This window comes from Trachinotus anak, unplaced genomic scaffold, assembly GCF_046630095.1.
Source record: "Trachinotus anak isolate AG129_WGS33_773 ecotype Australia unplaced genomic scaffold, CSIRO_AGI_Tana_v1 ptg000008l, whole genome shotgun sequence".
Taxonomy (NCBI): domain Eukaryota; kingdom Metazoa; phylum Chordata; class Actinopteri; order Carangiformes; family Carangidae; genus Trachinotus; species Trachinotus anak.
This window is the reverse complement of record NW_027273859.1, coordinates 8,736,510-8,757,425: the sequence shown is the minus strand read 5'-3', so window position 1 is coordinate 8,757,425 and position 20,916 is coordinate 8,736,510. Positions and strand designations below refer to the sequence as shown.

The following is a 20,916-nucleotide window of genomic DNA, read 5'->3' as shown; positions in this document are numbered from 1 at the left end:
CGCTCTTTTTTTCAATCTTGACAAAATTATTTCTGACACTTTTTCTGTGAACAACCCAGTACGACACTGTGAATGTAGACTGTGGTTGGGCAACACATTTTACAAATATGTATGATGGGCTCCCTATCCCCTAACAGCACGGAGCTACTGTACCTCAAGAGAATGCACCTCTAAAAACTGAGAGAGCCTAAAACTGGGACCCTCAGTGTATTTAAATGCACATGTGGGTAGTGCTACCAAATTATCATTATTATTAAATGTATATGCATTTAAATACATTTTACAAAGTAATCATGATTCACAATATAGTGTATTTACTACAGGGTTTTGTTATGCTGATTCTCAAAGTGAACAACCAGGATTTGGAGAACTGAAGTGCAGATATTCACCAAGAATTTCCAGCTTGATCTCCAAGGTCTCCTGTCCAGCGCTGTTCCTGGCCACACACTGGTAGGTGCCCTGGTCAGCGAGGCTGACCTGCTGGATCCTGAGGGGCGTAGTGTTCTTGACCCCAACAGGAAGTCCATTATGAAACCAACGGACCTCAGGGCTTGGCTCTCCCTGGACCACACATGGCAGAGTCACTGTCTGGCCAACCAGGGCTTTCAGGAGGGAGGGTGCTGTCTGAATCCTGGGCTTAGCTGAGGACAAAAACAATTATGCTAAATACATCTCTCACTACATCTGTTACACAACTCTTCATTTACATGTCTCACAAATCCTGCAAAGGGTAAGAGTGATTCACGTGGAATCTAGCAACATGACGGCATTTTGAAAACTCCTGTTTTAAGGTTTCTAATAAGTTCAACTTCTCAATGAAGTCCCACAGAGTTACCTTGAATGTGTAAATTGTAGCTTATGGACACGTTGCCTGCTGGGTTTTCTGCAGTGCAGGTGTACAGTTTACTGTCAATCAGGCGCGCATCAGTGATCTTCAGAGAGCCTGAAGGCAAAACAGTGAACCTGGGGAGTGGTTAGGGGTCAAGGGCAAAGGGATGAAGAAAACACAACACTTCATGAGTCACTGGAGATATACAGCCACTGTGTTTTTGGAAGTGTCCCTGTTTTGAAGCAATACTTTCCTCTGGTGTCCTTTTTTCTTTGTGAGGCACGCGTACATCTATATGAGCCCACAAATAGTAAAATATGTAGGCTACTCAGTGTTTACAGAATTAGGCAGCCAATACTACTGTATATATATCTCTGATGTACATAATAACCTTGATAGTTGTTTTGAAGATGCAGTTTTACTTCTGTTACTATTTTTATTTAAAGATGAGTTGATGAAAACATTTCTTGTGAACAGATTCAGACTATGAATTCCCAGGAAAGTTACTGCCTTAGGGTCATTGATGAAGTGGTTCTTTAATATGTGAAATAATCAGATAATTCATACAAATTTTGAACAGTTAGTGAAAGGAACGGAGCATAATGCTACACTGTCTACTGAGTTGTATTTCCTTCACTTTAAAAATGGTTTGCTGAGCTCTAAATATAAAACAAGTATGAGAGAAATGTGACAGGAATACATGAGTTGACAGATAAAGTTAAGTTGTTGATGGCGCCTTTGTATATGTGTTGTTTAACTGTAATAAAGAAAAATGGATCTGTGATGGATGAAAGTTATGTTAGCGGGAGAACACTAAGTGGAGTCTGGATCTCAGCCAGGGCCTTGTAATATCCCCAGTGAGTTGTTACTTTCACAATTACCATTGTCCGGGGTAATTACAGTGTAAAAGGGTAGCCAAAGTTTGACCTGATGATGTCACTGTGGGAAAGGTCATAGACTCAGAAAAATCAATGCATTTCTTCCTGCAGGGAACAGTAATGTTTGCAGCAACTACCCTGTGCTTATCACTAAGGGATAAGGAGAAACAGATAATTTGAAATTCAAAAGGTTGGCCTGATGGTGGTGCTGTGGAAAGCAGTTTATGCCAAATCAGACATTTTAAGATGTTTGTCACAGACAAACAAGTGGACAGATGGACGTATGGCCATCACATACACTACCCTCATCTCCAAAAACACGTTTTGTAGCAAAAACAACAGCAGCAGTTATATGTAGGTTAAAGTGGTTAAATGTAGGTCAGCAACTTGAAAAGGCTGTGAGGTAACCTGAGTTGGACAGGAAGCTATCCAGCTGTATAAATGCATGATATACACAAATGTAAACACACCTCTATGATTTATCTTAGATAAGTGTGTCTGCTAAGCAACAAAATTAAAACAATAACATGTTCATGTAAGTGGAAAAGAGCTGGAGGCACAAAGAGCTCTCTATTTGAGCTGCACATATGGTGTAATGTCACTCCCCCACCTCCTCAAACAGTCTAAGGAGAGGCAGCAACATTCAACATTGGAACCCAATGACTGAATCTGCAGTGGTCAATCTGTGCTCAGACTGCAGCGCGGCTGCTCCGCAGTACCACGCTGAAGACTGACACAAGCCCGAGCACACAGGACATGAACCACCCCTCTCGCCCATCCATCACTCCCCACGATGGTGTCAAGTCATCTGTGTACACAGTCTGACACAAAGACTAACTGGGACAAATTGGCCTCATCAGGATTAGGTCTAAATCCACTGACCCAGTGCTGAATAGCTCTGTGTCTTCACCAAACCCCCTGTCTGTCTTTTTGCTACTACTGAGCTAAATGTTTCCCTCTTACCGCCCACTGATTGAAGTTATTTCAACAATCAGCACCCCCTGGTCATTACTTCTGACCCACAGGGTGTAGCTGGAGAGAATGAATCTTTCCTTTACACAGCTTGCCTGTTTCCGCCAGTCCTGCATATGCAAAGCATGGGCTGATGTGGGGGTTGTTCACAGAGATGTGTTATTCTCATCAGACAGGACTAGTAAAGAGTCAGCATGTTGTTTTACTGCTGAAGCACCCCAGGGAATCCGAACATCAGGCAGACAGGGCTTGTATCTCTTCCTCTGTCAGTTCGTTTTCCTCCCCTCTTCCTGGCACCCCCCACTCCACCCCCACCTTTTTCGTTCTTGCTGGCCTCACACAAGTAATACTGTATCAGTCACCACAGCTTTCAACCCCCTACGTTATTCTTCTAGCTACCCAAAACCATTCGGTCTGGTGTCTGGCCCGGAGAGTGTGTCTGTCATCTATCCAGTCTGTGTCCCAAGTCAGCCAGCCTGTCTGCACCCAGAGTGACCACACATGAAAGCTGGGAATCAGTGAACCATGAGGGGACCAGATGTTCCTCCTCAGTTTAGCCAACAAGTGAAGCCCGCACACAGCTCTTCAGCGCTGCCTCCTCCTAACTTTGCTTCAACAGGCATCACCAAATAAACTCCAAACATTAGCAGCAGCTCTGACTGGCTGCCAGCCTTATTCTGAGTCCCTTGTAAAAGCTGAGTCAGATGTTAGCGAAGTCAGGGGGAAGGTATGGTGAGAATGTTTGTCTGTTGTTACACGATGTTTAGCTAATGTTACTACATCATTGCCAGAGTGAGGTAAGACTTCCTCTTACCCAGCTGTGACGGGGGGGATGGGATGCCCATTTCTCCTCCATGTGACTAGTGGAGATGGACTCCCCTGGGCCTCACATGGGAGAACAACCTCTGTGCCCACCTCTGCAGCCATCTTCACGGTGTTGTCATGGCCACTCACTCCCATTATCTTAGGCATGGCTGGAGAGGAGGGAAAGAATTTGTAAGAAAACCATGTGGACTTGCTTTGTATCTCTAAAGAGGATCTTTTGACATTCATTAGCCTTACTGTTGACACTGAGCTGGATCTCCCGGCTGGCGTAGCCCACAGGACTGGTGGCAGTGCAGATGTAGATACCTGCATCGTCAGCAGTGGGGTGGGGGATGTGGAGGTACCCATCAGAATCAGACTTAAGAGAGGAGCCGTCCCTGAGCAGCGGCTGCCTCCCCTGGAGGAACAGCAGGCATAAAGAAGAAAGAATATACTGAAGATAAAAGCTGTCCGCACAACAGCGGAGGTACACCAAGTTTAGTTTAGGGTTTACAACCCGACCTTTGATGTCTAATATAATTACTGAGCACCCCTTTAACTCACTCTGCATCCCCATTACATGTACACGAGAACACAGCCTGCTGCACACGCACTTGCTTTGAACATAAAATAGCTTTTACAGATTCACTTTTATCTGACAAGGAAAGAAATTTACAGGACTCTGGAGTACTACTCTGAAAATGTTTGGGAAAAAGCAAGGAAGAAAAATCTGGCTCAGTTCAATAATATGTACGAAACAACAGCACGATGACTTCACTCAGTAATGCTGACTATGTAATGGTGTCATCTGTATATTTCTTCATGGGAAAGGTCAAATCACTGCCTGAATTCATTACATAGTCTCCTATAAATGACCATTAGGGATAAGGGCTGCTTGTAGAGAACTCATTTGATTGTGTCTCATATGATCATATTGTAGTCAGGTAGGTTTTCTTCTCACGATATGATTCTTTTTTACTCAAGTGTTGCACTGGAAGGTGCTGCAAGAAAGGTTTTAAATAGATTTCTAAGGTACAATAAAATACAGTGTGATTTCTCACAGCCAGGGAGCAATATGGTAACGTTGCCATGGTTACATCCTTCCTTTTCAGGTTAATCAAGTCTTGATTGTTATTGTCGGTGGTGTTTTTAGAGCGTTCTGAAAAATCTGAGAAAAATAAGGCCTGAAAGAGACACTGTGCTGTTAGATTAATATGCCAACAGGAAAATAAGATTATAATAATAATAATACAAATAGTCTGATTTATGTAAATTCAATCAAAAACCCTTTTCATTAACAGATACAGATGAGGGATAGGACTATAGTTTAAGAAGTAAATCATAAGACAATGCATTATTAGCTGAAGATGACTACTATTATCATCACCATTATCATCACTACAATTATCCTCACTGATGAATGGTTTGGCTCAAAATTAAACTCAACAGTCTAAAAAAATCTACATCATTTCTACATCACCATTGCATGACTGGAAATTGATCTTTGCTTTTGTTTGATTGCAACATGCTTGATGCTATTATTTCAACAATTATTTACAAAGTCTTAATGATGATTCATTTTAAGCAGAACGAACACCAAATGTGATCCTCTCTAGATAATGCTGTGGGAATCAGATCTACCCAATTAGTCATACATGGGTGTATGGGATGCAGCCAAAAGCAATCATGAAAAAAATGTAGATTCGGGCCACAAGTGTGACATCCTACCTTGGACCAGACAACATTTGGCTTGGGAACACCACTGGCCTCGCATGACAGTGTGATGTCTACGCCCTCGTTGGCTATGTAGTGGTACGGGCCCGCGTTGATCTCAGGGGGCACTTCGGAAGAAGAAGGTCACAAAACACAGCTGTCTTACTGGCCATGAAGAGGCAAGCCCACAGCATTATCACTGGCCTTAGCCAACCAGCAGTATAAGCGCTGGAGGCATTTCTTCATTACAAACTGATGATGAACCGTAATCTGGCCTGTCTGTCATTACATGCCTATCAACAAAATGACCCTTTCATCAAAGCATGCAGTAAATGAACCCTCTCACTATGATGACAGCAGGTGCTCAAGTCACTGAAATATTGTTGTTTTCCACACTGAGTCAGCACATAGTTAGCTTTACTGTCCAAACCTGCCAGTGTCTCCAGCAATGTCTCTATATATTTCCAGTATACTATACTCTGCTATACTATACATGCTATGTATAGAGGGAGATGAGAAGAGTGATACCACTTTTATGTTGGTACACTAAATATGAAAACTAAGGGCACATTCATATTATCACCGAAAAACAGCTTTTGCACAGTCTTGTTATGATTGCGTATGTGGTGGCCTTTGAACAGCTGTGCACAGATGCCTATGGCGGGAATGTGCCAAAAGTTCAAATTTGCTGAACTTTGAACAAAGCCACTATGACCCTTGTGGTTACGGCCATTGACTACTGACTGTCTGAACTGAAAGATGGATGGAAATTACTGATGTTTCTGAACTTCCACAACTGTACAACCAGTGGCGTCAGCAGTCGTAATCCTGTACTCACTGTGTGTACATTTTTTAAATGATTTTGTTTGTTTATTTGGCTAAATGAGGGAATCTATTGCCTGCTTCATCCCGACTTTCACTGAATGTTCCTCTGGGCTATTCAATATAGTAGGCTATATAATAGTTGTCTATATTGTAGCCTATTGATCAGCTGGCTGTTGTTTTTTGAGCCTGTTGGTTGAAATGCATGTGGTAGGCTAATCAGGGTGTTGTATCATAACTTCAGCGCTAAAAAGATGAATCTCTCTCTCTCTTTCTCTCTCTCTCTCTCTCTCTTGCTTGCTCACTCACTCAATGAGCAGACATTTATGTGTCCTAAAGGTAGCCTACAAGCAGACAGGCGGTTCTTGTGCGTACTATGAAATATAATCCTGGCCACATATTGAGACCACACAGAAAAGATATTTGCTTGGTGAAATATCAGTATGTAAATGCAGCTACTAGGTTTGCTACCAAAACACTGAGTCTCTGTACCAGTCTACTGCTAGCAACATCAGCATTGTAGCTCTGTCGGTAAACACTGAGGCGACCATTGTAAAAAAAAAATAAAATCCACCAGCCACTTCAGCACCGCTAAAGTTCACTAATTAACGTTGTTTGTTTAAATTCAAACATGAACAAAAAAGTAAAGCGTGATGATTTGCGGTTTTACAGGGTGTTATGTAGTGAATTATTTCTTGGCTGAGTCAGTGACTTTCTGGAGTATTAGCAAGTTAATGTCGGACAAAAACAGGCTAGCTGTTTCCATCTGCTTCCAGTGTGTATCCTAAGCTAAGCTAATTGTCCGCTGGCTCTGGCTTCAGAGCATGAGGGAAGTATTGATCTTCTCATCGAACTCTCAGGAAGACCGCAGATAAGCTTTCAAAATTGTATTCCTTTAACTTCTACTCTCTTACCCTGGACCTCCAGGGTGACTGTGATGTTCATGTAGCCTGCCACATTCACTGCAGTGCAGACATATGTCCCAGCATCCTCGGGGATGGCTCTTTCAATGTACAAACTGCCATCACTCCTCAAGAACATCCTCCCATTCGGCTGAACCTGTGTAGAAGGAAAAGGATTGCAGTCTCACAGGAAAACAGAGATGATCTGTGTGATGTACTGAATATATCTGAAGGTTAAATACTACCCAGTCTTACAGGTTTTCCATTTTGGGACCAGTGTCTTTCTGGAAGAGGTATTCCATCCAACAGCATGCAAGGAATACTAAGGGACTGACCAACGCCAGTGGTTATGATTGGGGCACCTTGGGCCAAGACAGGGGGCTCTGCAGGAAAAGAAAGTGTAAAGACATAAATAGCAAACAAGAGCAGGAAAATTTGAACGTATTTCAAGGCTACAATTGGCTTTAGAGTTGCCATTGTTTCTGAAATACATACTGTAGGGTTGCGCAAAAAGATAAGAGCCTAGACAAGCATACCCAGTCCAGTGACACTGACTCTGGCCTCAGTTTTGCTGGTTCCAAACTGGTTCTTGGCCTCACAGATGTACAGCCCTTCATCATCCAGCCAGACACCTGTAGTCAAACACATAGTCAAACAGCCCTTATTTCACTGATAACATCGTTAGAAACACATCCCACTCTATACATCTGAAACAAGCAGCATCTCTACACTCACTGAGGAAGAAAACTGTTTATCTTGAAAAATCCACGCTAATAGCAGCTAAGTCCTCTTCTCAATAATAAGAGGTATTATTGGTTTGACTGAGCTGTAATCACGAGTTAAAAATAGAAAATAATGGGATTAATGGGTTTGGCTCAGCTGCCGGCCTGCTGACACACATGTTCCACTCAGTAAACTCCCAGGAGATCACATGTTGGAAGATGTACATATGATTCAGTTCTTGTGTTTAGATAGTAAGGCTGATGTTTGAATAGGTGATGACAAGACATTAAGCATTAAAGAAAAAGTGAGGAGCAGGATGGTAAAAGATGGAGAGAGACTCTCTCTGAAACAATTGCAGGTAAAAAAAAAAAAAAAAAAGGAGCCATCTGCAACAGATTGTGCTAATTAGGTCAGACGGCAGGCACAAATGGAAACAGTGACAGAAGAGGCCCATGCAAATACGTCCGTTCTTCTCTCCAATATAATATTACACACACTATAAACATTTAGTCTCAGGAGCACAAAGGATCACCTTCAGTGGCCAGGATTAGTCATATTGCAGGCTGAGAGGCCTCCAGAGTTCACAACTTCAATTCCCCCTCGCCCTGATGAGATTACGATCTCACAATCAAGGGCACATGAATGGACAAAGGGACGCCTGCATCTCTTGCAGAAGGATTAATATCATTGAAGTGATGCAGCACTTTTTAGGTAAGTCAGAAGAGGTGCTTTTAGCAGGATGGATATTTAGTCTTTTGTAACTTCACCAGTGGCAGTGACATCCTGTTGCCCTCCTCTCTTAAGAAAATGTTAGCTGAATTTGATATGAAAGGCTACACCTCCTCTATATTTAATCAGTCTGAAAATTTCTGTTATGCCAGTCGGCAGGGCAACCATGAAGCTGTATTATCTTGCACGGCAGACCAAAGCTCTTGGCTGTGTCAGTTTTTAATGGATAACTCACTCTGGATTAGAAGGTGTCCGTTCTCCAGCTGTATTGTTCTACTGTGGCTGTCTGTCCTTGTAAGAATCTGTCTGCCGTCCTGTCTGCGCCAGGTCACTGTCGGCTGTGGGAAACCTCGGGCAACACAGGGGAGGGTGATGTTCTCCCCTACGTTAGCTGCAACGTCAACTGGTGCCTCAGAGAACAATGGGCCCGCTGTGGAGGGCAGAGTGGGAGAAGATGAATTTTCCTTTGTATAAATTTGAGAGAAAAATAAGCCTTAGGAACACCGAAGTGTGGTCTAACCTCCAACTTCCAGAGAGACAGTGCCAGCGGAGGTTCCAGCAGAGCTGCTGGCCACACAGCTGTACTGACCGGCATCGACCTCCTGAACCCCTCGAATGTGCAGGGTCCCTCGGTGTACATCCTGCTCCACGAAAGGGGCAGAGCCCACCTCAAACTCACCTGGAAACACAAGCAAAATAAGCCTGCTGGTTGCTAACATGGACATTTCCACAGTCATTTTAACCAACACGCTGTCTTTGACCTTATCTTACCTTTGAACCAGCGCACAAGGGGAGAGGGAACGCCTGTGGCTTGACACTCTAGCGTCGCATCACCACCAACAGACACAAGTACCACCTGCTGTACCACTGTTATCCTAGGCACCTCTGGAGCAAGAAAAGGGAAGCTTAACACGCAGTTCAACTTCGTAAGAATTCACATTTTATAGCAATTCACAAGCTACGTAGAAATAATAGTGTCAGCTTAAACCAGCAAAGGCCACAAAAACACCTGACACACTTACATCACACACACATTCTGTGTCAACAGAGCAGGGATAGATGTTTTTGGAACAGGCAGACAGCTGAACTGAAAATGTGAGATGATCTACCTTACAAGGCTCTCACAGCCTTGACAGATCAGTGTTGTTAAAAATGACATTCAGAGACAAAAGTGTGTATAATACCAGCACGCCCCAGGAAGAGGCTGCCACAGTCCATCAACGTTGGTGTTTCTGTCAACCACCAACTGACAGCCATGACTGAAACTTCAAGCCTACAACTGTCAGTGCTCACAAAACGAGGAGGGAAATATCCTGTTGTGGGAGACGGGATGGTGTGTGGCCACGCTCACACTGGATTTTATTCACAGATTAATTCAAATCAAATGCTGCTGAGGCGCAGTCGGCAACACACACAAATATGTGTTGCTGTTTTTGAAGCTTGAAAATTAATGCCAGCAGAAATCATTATTCAAAACAGAAATTTGAAAAATGAATGAGACTGAAAATGGTAAAAAAAAAAAGCTAAACTAACATCTGTGGCAGTATGTTGACTTACCTGCAAAAGAAAGAGACACGGATTGAGAGGCAGTCCCAGCCTCATTGGTTGCCAGACATGTGTAGTTCCCAGCATCCTCTGGGAGGGCCCCTCTAATGAACAGTACTCCATTGTGGTTTAGACTCACCCTGTATCATACAAATCGGCAGGATTCATGTTTGTTAGCTCTTTGTGATTACATATGCAGATACAAAACAGAAATTTATCTCTAAACCTCTCTGCTATTCTTGAGTATCATGAGAGACATGTTTCTTTCAGTATGTATTTTACACACACACATAACATAGTTGTGGTGTGGAAAAAAGATTTCAGATCATTAGATGTAAATCTCTGAAGTGATGCAAACAAGATGTGGCAATCGTGCATGTAGTTGAAGAGGAATGTAATGACTCTTTGAGTCCTCTGTGCCGGAGGTGTTGAGTGGGCTGAGAGTTCCCTTACCTCGGCCGATTAGTGAGGAACATGTTTCCATGGCTCCAGAAGAGCTTGGGAGGGGGGGAGCCGGACGCCGAGCAGACAAGGCGGATCTCGTCCCCTCGGGAGAAAGCCTGGCTCTGCGGGTGAACTACTACAGAAGGAGCCTCTACAATTGGAGTCAAACAGAGGGAAAAAAGCTGACAATGACTCAGGGCCTCGTCACTGCTGCATGATGTCATTTATAACTGCCCCATCAAGCATTTAACAACAGTAAACTCCTGATGGTGTGTGTGAAAATGCGATTACCAACCGCTCCATGTCTGACATCATGACTTGTGGATTGTAGAGAAGTTTCACAATTATTTGGCTGCCCTTTGAAACTCATTACAAACATCTGAGAGCATGTCCACAATAGCATGTCCACACTTTTCAACAGGCATCACTTCTGGCTGATGAGAAACACGAGGAAGTGGCTCAATTGACTGCGAGGAGGTTAAGCCAGTAATGGAAAACAGATGACAGGGGCCTGAGAGGAGCCATGAGGCCCCCAGTGTGTAAAGTGTTTAAGCAGATGGCCTGCAGGGTATCGTCCTAACGTACCTGGGACAAGAAGCCACACGGTGATTCTGCTGTCTCCGTGGGTGTTGGTGGCCACACAGTGGTACTCCCCGGCATCCTGAGTCCGCACCCCACTGATCTGCAGGGACGAGTCGGACAGCAGCTTCACTCTCCCTGCCCGGGCCCGGATGATACGACCGGCTCGGTGCCAGGTCAGGTTGTGGCGCATGGAGCCTTCTACTTGGCAGGACAGCACAGCGACGCCTCCTACAGAGGAAGTCACATTCACTGCCGGCTTCAGGACCGGAGGAGGCTCTGTTTCAGGGGAAACACAACCAAAACATCAAACTGGTGTTATCAGCGGTGAACAAACACTGCAGAAATAGTTTACTTTTAAACAAATGTTTGTACTGGCGTGCTTTGTATCATGTTGATATTGTGGCCATGAATTTGAGATAAAAAAAATGGCTGGAACCTATTTCAAAGCTGTGACTGCGATGCCTTTGTGCAAAACACTGAGGAAGTGTGTGTGTGTTTGCATTATTGTATGTGTGTGTGTGTGACATACCTCTAACAGTCAACTGGGTTAAGGCACGTCCCTGTCCTGCACTGCTCTGAGCGATGCACTCATACAAGCCTTCATCCTCGGCTGACGCGTGGGCAATCTCCCATGATGCTGTGGCAGAATTCCTGAAACAAAGACACGCTTGGTTCGTTGGCTGGATTACGACAATGGCAACAAGATCCTATTTTACGTCACATTTAATTAGTATCCCCGGCACACACACACACACACACTGGGAATAGTTTTCACCACAAGTCAGCTTCGTTTCATGAATGTAATTGAAAGCAGAGCATCAACACCAAGATAGAACAGGCGCTTTGTTAATTTTTCAAGATGACACAATCGAACATGTAATGTTCTGAAAATTGACTGTGTATACCTGTTTCCTGACAGATGAGCCAATAAAGCTTAAGAGTCGAGCAGCACTAATGCTCTACAGCCGTGCTCAGGAGTGACCTAATTAGTGCTTTTTACAGCAGGTAATGGATGCATGAAGCTGCAGCATCTGAAGGAATCCAAAGGAAGGCGAGCCAAATGTTACAGAGTGCTGAGCAAATAGACGACAGACTCACTGAAAGAACTTCTCCTCTCCCAGTGTAATCCCACTTCTGCTGAATCTTAGCCTGTAGGGAATGTCACTCTCCACCGAGCAGCCAATCACAGCGGGCTGCATGTAGAAGCCCTTCACCACATCAGGCATGCTCACAGCTGGGGGATCTACACAAGGAAGGAAACAAAGGTTAAAGGTCATCGGAGAGATTGATGAGGTGTGAGAGACACTGTGGAGTGGCTTTGGTGAGATGTGTCTGCGAGGAGGGGAGGGGGGGGTTTCTTGCCCGGAACGATGTTGGTGTAGGAGACACTGGACAGCCTCTGGAAGCGGTAGCCCTCCTCGTCTTTGCCCGTCACCTTGATGAAAAAGCTCTGGGAGGGGGTGCGGAACTCCGGGAGACTCCACAGTCCCTGTTTGCCGAGGTCAGCGGGCAGAGGTACGGGGATTGTGCGCAAGGAGCGGCCAGAGCCTGACATCAGCTCCACATGGCTCAGCTGACCCGGAGGCTTCAGGCCTGTACATTTCAGCAAAACATGGGCTGGAAGTCCTGGGGGAGACAAAGACAAAGATTGCCATGAGGTCATCTTCTGCACGTGTTCTCAGTCAAATAAGAAGCTAACAGACACATGTCTGGCACCTTTTACTGGTCTTTCCCTGGTGTGGTTGAACTCAGACACAGGTACACTGGAAAAGCCAGCCCGGAAGTCCAGATTGCTGACTCCTGTGACTCTCAGAGTGTGGCGCCCACTGCAGCTCACCTTTAGCAAAAAGCAGTAGTGATCAATTAGGCAGCTGTCATGAAACAGTCAAAGAAAGATATTTATGATTTATTCACCACAGCAGTACCTTCAGTTTCCAGGCTCCAGGTCTGGGAAACTTCAGGTTGACAACACGAGCAGAGTTGGGGATGTTCAACAGCTCTTTAAGGCCCTGCTCCACACCAACTACACGACCTAGAAAAAAGAACACAAGAACAGGGATATTTCAGTGTGAAATATGTCAATATGATAAATGAAATATGATAAAGCTGTAAATTAATATGGAAAGAAAGAAAAGAGTAAAAATATGTTGTCTACCAAAGGGATCGCTGAGCTCAATTTGTGGTGCTGGTCCACTTAGTGACACAGTGACCTCTCTGAGGCTGGGGTCAAAGGGCACTTCCCACTTGTTCTCCTGGGCGCTGTCATGGTTGGAGGACAGCAGGTGGACCTTCATGGCCTGAACCGTCTCCTCAACCCATTTTAAAACCTGGAAGGAAGAGAAAAACACCATCACTGAACCGTAACAGAGTGACCCATCATGCTGGCAGAAGCACATTTGTCAGTGGTTGAGGCAGGGACCTGTCAAACACAAACTTTCAGGACCCCCCCCCCCCAACTTAGAAAGACATAATGAGAATAGGAAGGACGCAGTTGTGGCCTTTCCCTGAAAACTCCCACCACCCAATTCCCTGCCTGGACAGCAGGCTGCTCTTTGTCTTCGGACTATTCTTTCATCGCAAAAGTATTCCTAAGAGGGAATTTGCCTAAACAAAGGAAAAGTGAAACAGCTCAACTGTCAAACTGATAATATACAGTTTTCTGCACTCTCAAGCATGTATTCCCTGAAGAGCGTCTCTCACAGTGGAAGTCTGTCAGGAAGCCGTCCCCCTCCTGCAACACGGCTTTCATGAATCATGAGGCTTGTGCCTCAGAATAGAAAGCAGTGGCGAACGTGGGGGGATGTGCCTTTGTTCAAGAAACACACTTAAACTCTATATTCCACAGAATCATCCTGTCTAATTGCTGGATAAGTATTGGATAGAAGTGGCTGGATGTTTCCCACTTTTCTGCAGAATCAGTTAAGCTTAAGAAGCTAGATGAGGTCAGACGGTGACATATTAGGACTCCAGCATGCTTACTTCTTAAATGAGTCATTTCACCACTCAGAGAAAAGATTACGCAAAGTCTGAAGTAATATTGGACAGTTTGATTATATATAATGGCAAAAACAATCCTAACTCAGACTATGGTGTACCTTGGAGAAGTATATGACACTATTTGTTTTGACAGGTGCTTGACCCTCTGCGTATTATCATTATCACAGTATTGACTGAGAATACAGTTTTTCTTTTGTTCTTTCTAAAATGGAAACAGAAGCAGCAAAAGTCATTGACATTTCACAGTCTCATTTCAGTGGCCACAATGGACCAAATGTCTTCCATCTTCCAAATGCTTAACAAGCAACTGCTGTCTAGTATTTTGACCTCATATGGAGAACCATTATGGTTGAGTTGCATCTGCAGTGAGACAAACTGAAAACACTTCTTTTGTGGACTCTATGAGATGGAGCCAACGGCAACACATTTTAAGACATTTACGCAAAAATGGAACAAGGAAAGCCTTTGATAATTTAATTATCAGGCCTCCGCTTTTTGTCTATCAGGTCCGCTGGGTGCTGACAGCAGCTGGTTCCCCTCGCCTTTTTTTTACAACTGGAAACAGCTGTAATGTCTGCCACATGTGCAGCCATCACCAGCAGAGCAGGAAACTGTTAAGAAGTGACCTACATCTGCCCCAGGACAGCGTCTATTTCTTATGCAAGAGAGCGGAGAGGAGTGGGCATTGCTTTGGCCTCAGACCTCAGATAAAAGGAAGTGGAGTGCAGCGATGGGGCGACTAACTGTCCGGGCCACAGTAGGTCTTTGGGAGCACACTGCGTTCTGCAGCCACTCCCTGTTTCAACCACAGGGAATGCAGAGGATCTTAAGTCCTGTGAAACCTCATCCGGCGTGTCTCAGTTGAACGGGCTTACAGGGCTGTTGCAGGAAGGACCCCCCTCTGCTATTCATAGAAGCATGACAGATGGGCCAGAGTAAAAAGGGTTAGCTAAGGCTCCGGGTGATGCTGTATTCCCCTCACTCATCCAGGTACCATCACCTGCAGAAGGAATCCGTAGCTATGATGTGTTTAAGCAGAGCAGCTTGACTCCACACCTCCTGGTGTGCAGGGGTCGGCATAGCCCTTACCCAGGTTTAAACACTACAACCGCTGGCATCAGCAGGAAGATGTCCCACTACAAATCAAGGTTATTAGAGCAAATCAGTCACAGATGGACCCCCTGCTCCTTCTCACAGGGAGTTGGGACACACCTGTTGGAGCTCTGCCTGCATGTGAGAGAGGCAGCTACACCATAGATGGTGCCTTTGTTTAAGATACTCAGGAAGGCGCCTGAAGATAAATGTTACCTGGGTTTCATGTTATGTATTACCAGCCCCTTAACTCACTACTGCATCCATGTAATGAGGAAACCATATGGGCAATGTTATAAATGACTCTTCAAGGCACTTGAGCTGAGTGCGTATGCAGCTTGCTTGGTGGAAACACACAACAACCAGCCAGATCCTACAAAGCTTAACTGCATCTTCATTACACGCGTCTTTAAAAACAAGCTTCATTTGGCAAGCAGACATCCCAGCAGGCTAAACAGCCCTTATTTCTGATCAGCGCCTCAGGCTACTGATGACTAAGGATGGCATCACCACCGTGAAGAGCACACACCGTGGTCCAAGTTTGACAGCACATTAGCGTGGTTTTCCTGTCCACACTGTTGTTAGCAGACTCGTTGGTTAATCATAACCAGTCAAATTGAAAGTCTGTAAAGAGTGCGATACGCAGAGCTGACAATGAGCTGTTGTGTGAGGCCTTGGAGCCAACTCCACTGGGCAGCTGTGTTGGAAGGAGGGAAGCCATGACAGATCATATCCTGGGATTAGAGAGTAAAATAAGCAGTCTGTTTTCTCTCCACTCTCCCCCCGGAGACCACAAAAAGACTTTGTATATTTGATTTGGCCGCACTTTATTAAACTGCTATTAAGAGGGAATATTTTGGTTAGATTTGTAGTACTTCTGAGGTTTTTAAGGATTAAAGGATTTGCATTAATTTGGTAAAAGCACGCCACCCAAGAGCTATAATCGCACAGGTCCAAAAGATGGCATACAGTAAAATCAATGTGGATCCAAGAAAATATCGCCATTAAGTGTGCACATGTTTACATGTAACATTAAATTAAGAACATGACAAAATACCCCAGCCTACTTTAGCACAGAGCCATCTGGGCTTGAGGTGTGAGGGCTGAAGTGAGTTTGGTCTCCTATTCCCTTAATACTCCAACACAAAAATGACATTTTAACCTCCTTAAACAGCTGGCGGGATTATGGAGTGATAATGAACGGAGCTGCCCCACACACAGGCATTGTATGTTTAGCCACATGCAAACATGACTTGACAGGAAACAGACCCGCACACAGACACACAAACATATCTGAGTTCAGAGGTTCAGTGGGCCACCAGTGTACAGAGCTGCTGGCTCCAGCTCAGTGCTGCCCAGCCATCTCCTGTGTTGACATGCAGGATACCAGTGTCTCTTCCAGAGGAAACTCTGGCTTCTTTTACGTCTGCCTGGGAAGTGAGCCCCGCTGTCTTTGGCTTCTTCGACGGGTCTTCTGTTACATGCTGCTTCCGTTATAAAAGAGTCACTCACCCGTATCATATGACCAGGAAGTTTAATATCAGCTTTGGAACCATTTGATTACACTAAATAAAATGGCTATTATTACATCAGCGGGTCAAACAGGGTCTGCTTCTTTCCTGTTCCTGCTGTTCTCCCTTATTAGCTGACACAACCCTTATATCTGTATGTATAACCCACTGAATTCTACTTTAGAGTTTCATACAGATCAGGAGGAAGTAACTATCTCGTCATTGCAGTGATCTCAAATACATTACAGTGTAGCCTGTTCTGCTCTCACCTCGTTGACCTGCTGCTTGTCCAGGTGAAAGATTTGTCCAGAGGAGGTGGCAGCGATCTCCTCATAGGCCCTGTAGCCAGGCTGAGAGCGGTCCCCACAGTCCCCGGTCAACACAAACACCACCTGGGAACGAAGGGGGCAGGAGAGTTAAGAGGATTACTACTGTTTAGTGTTTGCTTTCCACGGACTCACTTTCAGTTAGCTCCAAAGTGACGCTAATGCTCATTGTCATGTTTCACATTGGGGCTGAGACTGAGTGACTTTGAAGAAACTTTCCCCTGCTCAGCTAAACATCGGGGAACTTCATTGGAATGTAGATCTTTCACAGCATGCCATTGTATTCCTTCAGCTACAGTATGTGGTAAATGCAAAGATACTCACAACTCTGTGGGACAGCGCTTGTATTTAAAAACTTCAGAGCTAACCATTTTACTTCTAACATCAGATAAGAACAAAACAAGACTAGATGCTTGGTTTTTGTACCATTTCTAGATAATGTAGGTCAAGGAGGAACCTCCATCATATGTGATGAATGACACTGATATTTGGCATTAAGTAAAGGGCCATCGTATGCCTCTAGCCCTGATCTGTGAGGTCCTGCATATTTTCTAGGACCGTACCTGAGATTGACGGAGCTGCACCAGCTGCAGAACGTCTCTTTTCAGGCGATAGTCTTTGGCTCTGGCGTCAGTGAAGACGTAGATGAAGGATCCAGGCAGGGAAACCTCCAAGGCTTTCTTTATGGCTCCTATACTCATCTCAGGGCAGTCGCCCCCTCCCTGGGTGACAGAAACACACATGATCAAACACTGCTGGAAGAAATGAACTCCAAATATCTTATTTGATATGATGATATTGAACTTCATTCAGACTGATTTTATGCTTGAACATCTAACAACCGACCCTTTAAAATATTTTTTTAAGGGGACACAGGAAATATCATAAAATTTGAAACATAACACCCATTAAGCCAAACTATGTAACTTTTGAAAGAAGAAATAAAACAATATGCTTTTAAAGATTAAACGTCGAATTCATATGCAAAGAAGTGCACCCTTGCTCAATTCAGTACAGTCAAGACCAGCAGTTATTGCAGATACTGCAGGGTAACTGATATTCCTGAGCCAATTTCCTGACTTTATGATTCATCTCTACTGTTACACTGCATTATAGCATTTACCATTATCATGTAATTGAACCTTGTGGCCACAGTGTCTGCTGTTCAGTAAAAATTACAACAGTCTAGCTTTAAGCAACAGCACTCCACACAGCATTAGTCTGAATAAATGTGGAGCAGGACATTGGTTCCTGTCTTATAGAATAATCATCACGTGTCCTGGTTCCCACCTGGACAAACAGCTCTTGCAGATCCTGCTGGAACTTCCTTGGGTCGGTGGTGATGGACACGGGGCCAATATCTGCGAGTTTAGACATGTATATCATCAAAGCTCCCAAACAGAGACATTTAAAGCGAACAAAATCAAATCAAATCAGTTTAATAGGAGGTGTTCTGGTTACTATTCAGTTGTGTCAACCTAAAAATATTTATCAAAACCAAATAAGGTACAACTTGTCTGGATTTTTTCTTCAAACTCAACAAAAAAGCTATGTCAGAACAAAGGATTTAGTTGTTCCCTCTCAGCCGTTCAGCCTCTGTGAACAAAGAAAAAAAAAAACATCTACGCCACAGCATCTGAATCCTTAATAAGCCACAGCCTAATTTATGAGGACCAGAGTGACGTCCTGTAGCTTTTATGCAAGATGTGAATATCACTTACACACACTACACAGCACAAGAGAGGATCGAGTGGTGCACTGATAAAATTACAATGTTATGGTTTTGTTTTACACAAATCTCTGAAATCTGGCCAGAATTTGAATGATGACAGAGTAATCTCTCGTTTTGCAGCTGCAGTCAGCATTTTCTGTTGGGTGACTTCCTCGGGTCTCGAGCAGCAGCAGCAGCAGCAGATCCCAGCATGACGGATAAGAGCCTGTCAGAGACACTTGCTTGGACTCCTTCTGGGGCCAATCGACGAACAGTAAACATTTGCCAATACTCAGAGAACGCGTCATTTTTGCTGTAGAACAGTGGTGTCCATAAACACAAGCTTTTCATTATAGTTATTACAGAGAAGACCCTCGCCAGGTAGGGCGGAGCCTTGTGATGGCTGTGTCTGTGCTTGTTATTCCAACTGTCAAATATCATTTTGAAGTATCTTGGTGAGAGTAATGACACAGAGCCTGTCTCAGCTGATGACATTTCTAACTCGTTCTCAATCTGTTTCCCAATAGCAGAGGCTTTCAAGTCCTTGTCTCCCCCACCATGAGTGCCTGTAAAACACTGACAGCACTGTCACGCCTCTTTGTCAGCCACCGCGGCTTCTTTGCAATCCTGGAAGTTTACAAGGTCCCCAGGGGCAGGGCACATTAAACACAAGGCAAAATGTGTGGTGTTAGTGCAGCCCACCATCCCCCCTGGCTGGCTATACTGGGGTCTGTGAGGGTTTTCCGGAGGCTTGGATGGAGGAGAGGGAGGAGTAGGGTGGGGTGAGTGGTGGTGGGGAGGGTGGGTGGGTGGATGGGGAGGGGGTGATTGGGGTAATTACACACAAGCAGACAGCATATGCTTCTCATCAGTGCTCAAACACCCTCCCCCATTAGAGGACTCTTATTTTCAAGCTGCAGCTTTCTCATATAGGAGGACAGATGCAGGGGGGGCGAGGACCCTTACCTGTCCCACTGACTCCCCAGCCTGTAAGCTCACTTATTCCTGCTTTAAGCCTTGTTATCAGTCTGAGTTCAAGGTGCCGCTCCATGTAAGTGGACTTCTACTGAAGCAGCTAAGAGTTACCACATGTGCTACAGGCTCTGTTTCTGTGATCATTTCAAGTAAATGACAGCTACAGACGAGTCAAATCAAAAGAGGGCAGGTTAACCAACAACATTGTCCCGCTGGGTTTGTAACAACGCAACAGGTCTGTTGTCTCTGCACAGGTCTGGCCACACAAGTCAGGGCCAACATTGGTTTGCCAACTTGTTAACTTCTGCAATAACTTGTAATTACGTGCCATAATATACAAAAAAAAATATTCATAATTAAAGTCTACCACTGTCACAAAAAATGGAAGCGAGTAGCTGATTATTTCAAGTGCATTTAATAAAACAGTACCTGGGTCATGGAAGGGGACCAGGACAAAGTTTTTGATGGGTCTGGTCCTCCGGCTCAGGGTCTTCTCCAGGATCCGTGAGGCGCCCTCTATCACCTGTTTCAGATCGTCGTACATGGAGCCGGTAACATCGAACACAAAGGCCAGGGTCGAGGCGCTGTCACCAGATCCATCATCCTCCTCAACCCGGGGGACTGCCAGCAGCCTGTGCGCGCCGATGCAGAGCGCCAAGACGAGGCACTTCAATAAGACACCGGTCATTTTTTTATTTTTATTTTCAGATTTACTGCATCTGTCTGGTGGAATGAGGCTGATCACATAAAAATTTTAAGAGTAGAAAAAAGTTTTCAAAAGTTAAGATTTCAAAAGAAGAGACTCAGACAAGACTCTGGGACTGCTTCCAGCCGATAGAAAAGATATTTTGAACAATACGCCTCAGCTGAAACACATCAAAATCCAGTGTAAAATACTTCCACAGGAGAACATCCGTGCGTAAAGTTTGGAGGAGCGTGTGGACTGGCTCTGTGCTGGAGAGCCCCTGGAGAGCTGGTGCTCTGACGCTTCAAACGGGGGCGGAGATGGGTATTAAAAGGTTCCCGAGACCCAACCTGATTTTTGTGTGTGTGTGTGTGTAACTCGACCCTACTGTGACTTCGAAGCTTTAACCCTATCCCACATTCCCCCTTCAATACGATTTTTTTCCCCCGCTATCGAAGTGGGCCCCTAGAGACTCGGTTTTTAACAGCTTTACGCACATTACCAGCGGAGTCTGGAGTCTGTATTTTGGACATGGCGAGAACATTGTCTCAGTAACAGCCTCGTTTTTATAAATAGCCATCGTTTATATTCAGCTGACACCAATCTAATTTTATACGTAGCCCACCCTGAGAAATATCCCCTTGGCATATGAATGGGTGGAATAGCTTGCCGGGCC

The 20,916-nt window shown here is 44.7% G+C and overlaps 1 protein-coding gene across 1 annotated transcript in view; it reads right to left on the bottom strand.

The window, feature by feature from the left end:
- The window catches only part of hmcn2 (hemicentin 2), a 43,970-nt gene extending 23,365 nt beyond the window's left edge, over positions 1-20,605 (bottom strand). The window contains exons 1-24 of the mRNA XM_071482348.1: positions 19,985-20,605; positions 18,160-18,230; positions 17,433-17,591; positions 16,813-16,935; positions 13,099-13,270; positions 12,869-12,975; positions 12,660-12,780; positions 12,306-12,569; positions 12,042-12,186; positions 11,473-11,594; positions 10,947-11,219; positions 10,371-10,512; positions 9,930-10,057; positions 9,144-9,257; positions 8,893-9,051; positions 8,608-8,802; positions 7,457-7,552; positions 7,176-7,303; positions 6,933-7,077; positions 5,212-5,324; positions 3,742-3,901; positions 3,494-3,653; positions 836-963; positions 390-641 (exon numbers count right to left, since the gene is read on the bottom strand). Coding sequence (XP_071338449.1) covers positions 390-641; positions 836-963; positions 3,494-3,653; positions 3,742-3,901; positions 5,212-5,324; positions 6,933-7,077; positions 7,176-7,303; positions 7,457-7,552; positions 8,608-8,802; positions 8,893-9,051; positions 9,144-9,257; positions 9,930-10,057; positions 10,371-10,512; positions 10,947-11,219; positions 11,473-11,594; positions 12,042-12,186; positions 12,306-12,569; positions 12,660-12,780; positions 12,869-12,975; positions 13,099-13,270; positions 16,813-16,935; positions 17,433-17,591; positions 18,160-18,230; positions 19,985-20,243 — 3,736 coding nt within the window. The 5' untranslated portion in view covers positions 20,244-20,605. The remainder of the gene's footprint in view (positions 1-389; positions 642-835; positions 964-3,493; positions 3,654-3,741; positions 3,902-5,211; positions 5,325-6,932; positions 7,078-7,175; positions 7,304-7,456; positions 7,553-8,607; positions 8,803-8,892; positions 9,052-9,143; positions 9,258-9,929; positions 10,058-10,370; positions 10,513-10,946; positions 11,220-11,472; positions 11,595-12,041; positions 12,187-12,305; positions 12,570-12,659; positions 12,781-12,868; positions 12,976-13,098; positions 13,271-16,812; positions 16,936-17,432; positions 17,592-18,159; positions 18,231-19,984) is intronic.
- Positions 20,606-20,916: the final 311 nt, after the last annotated feature.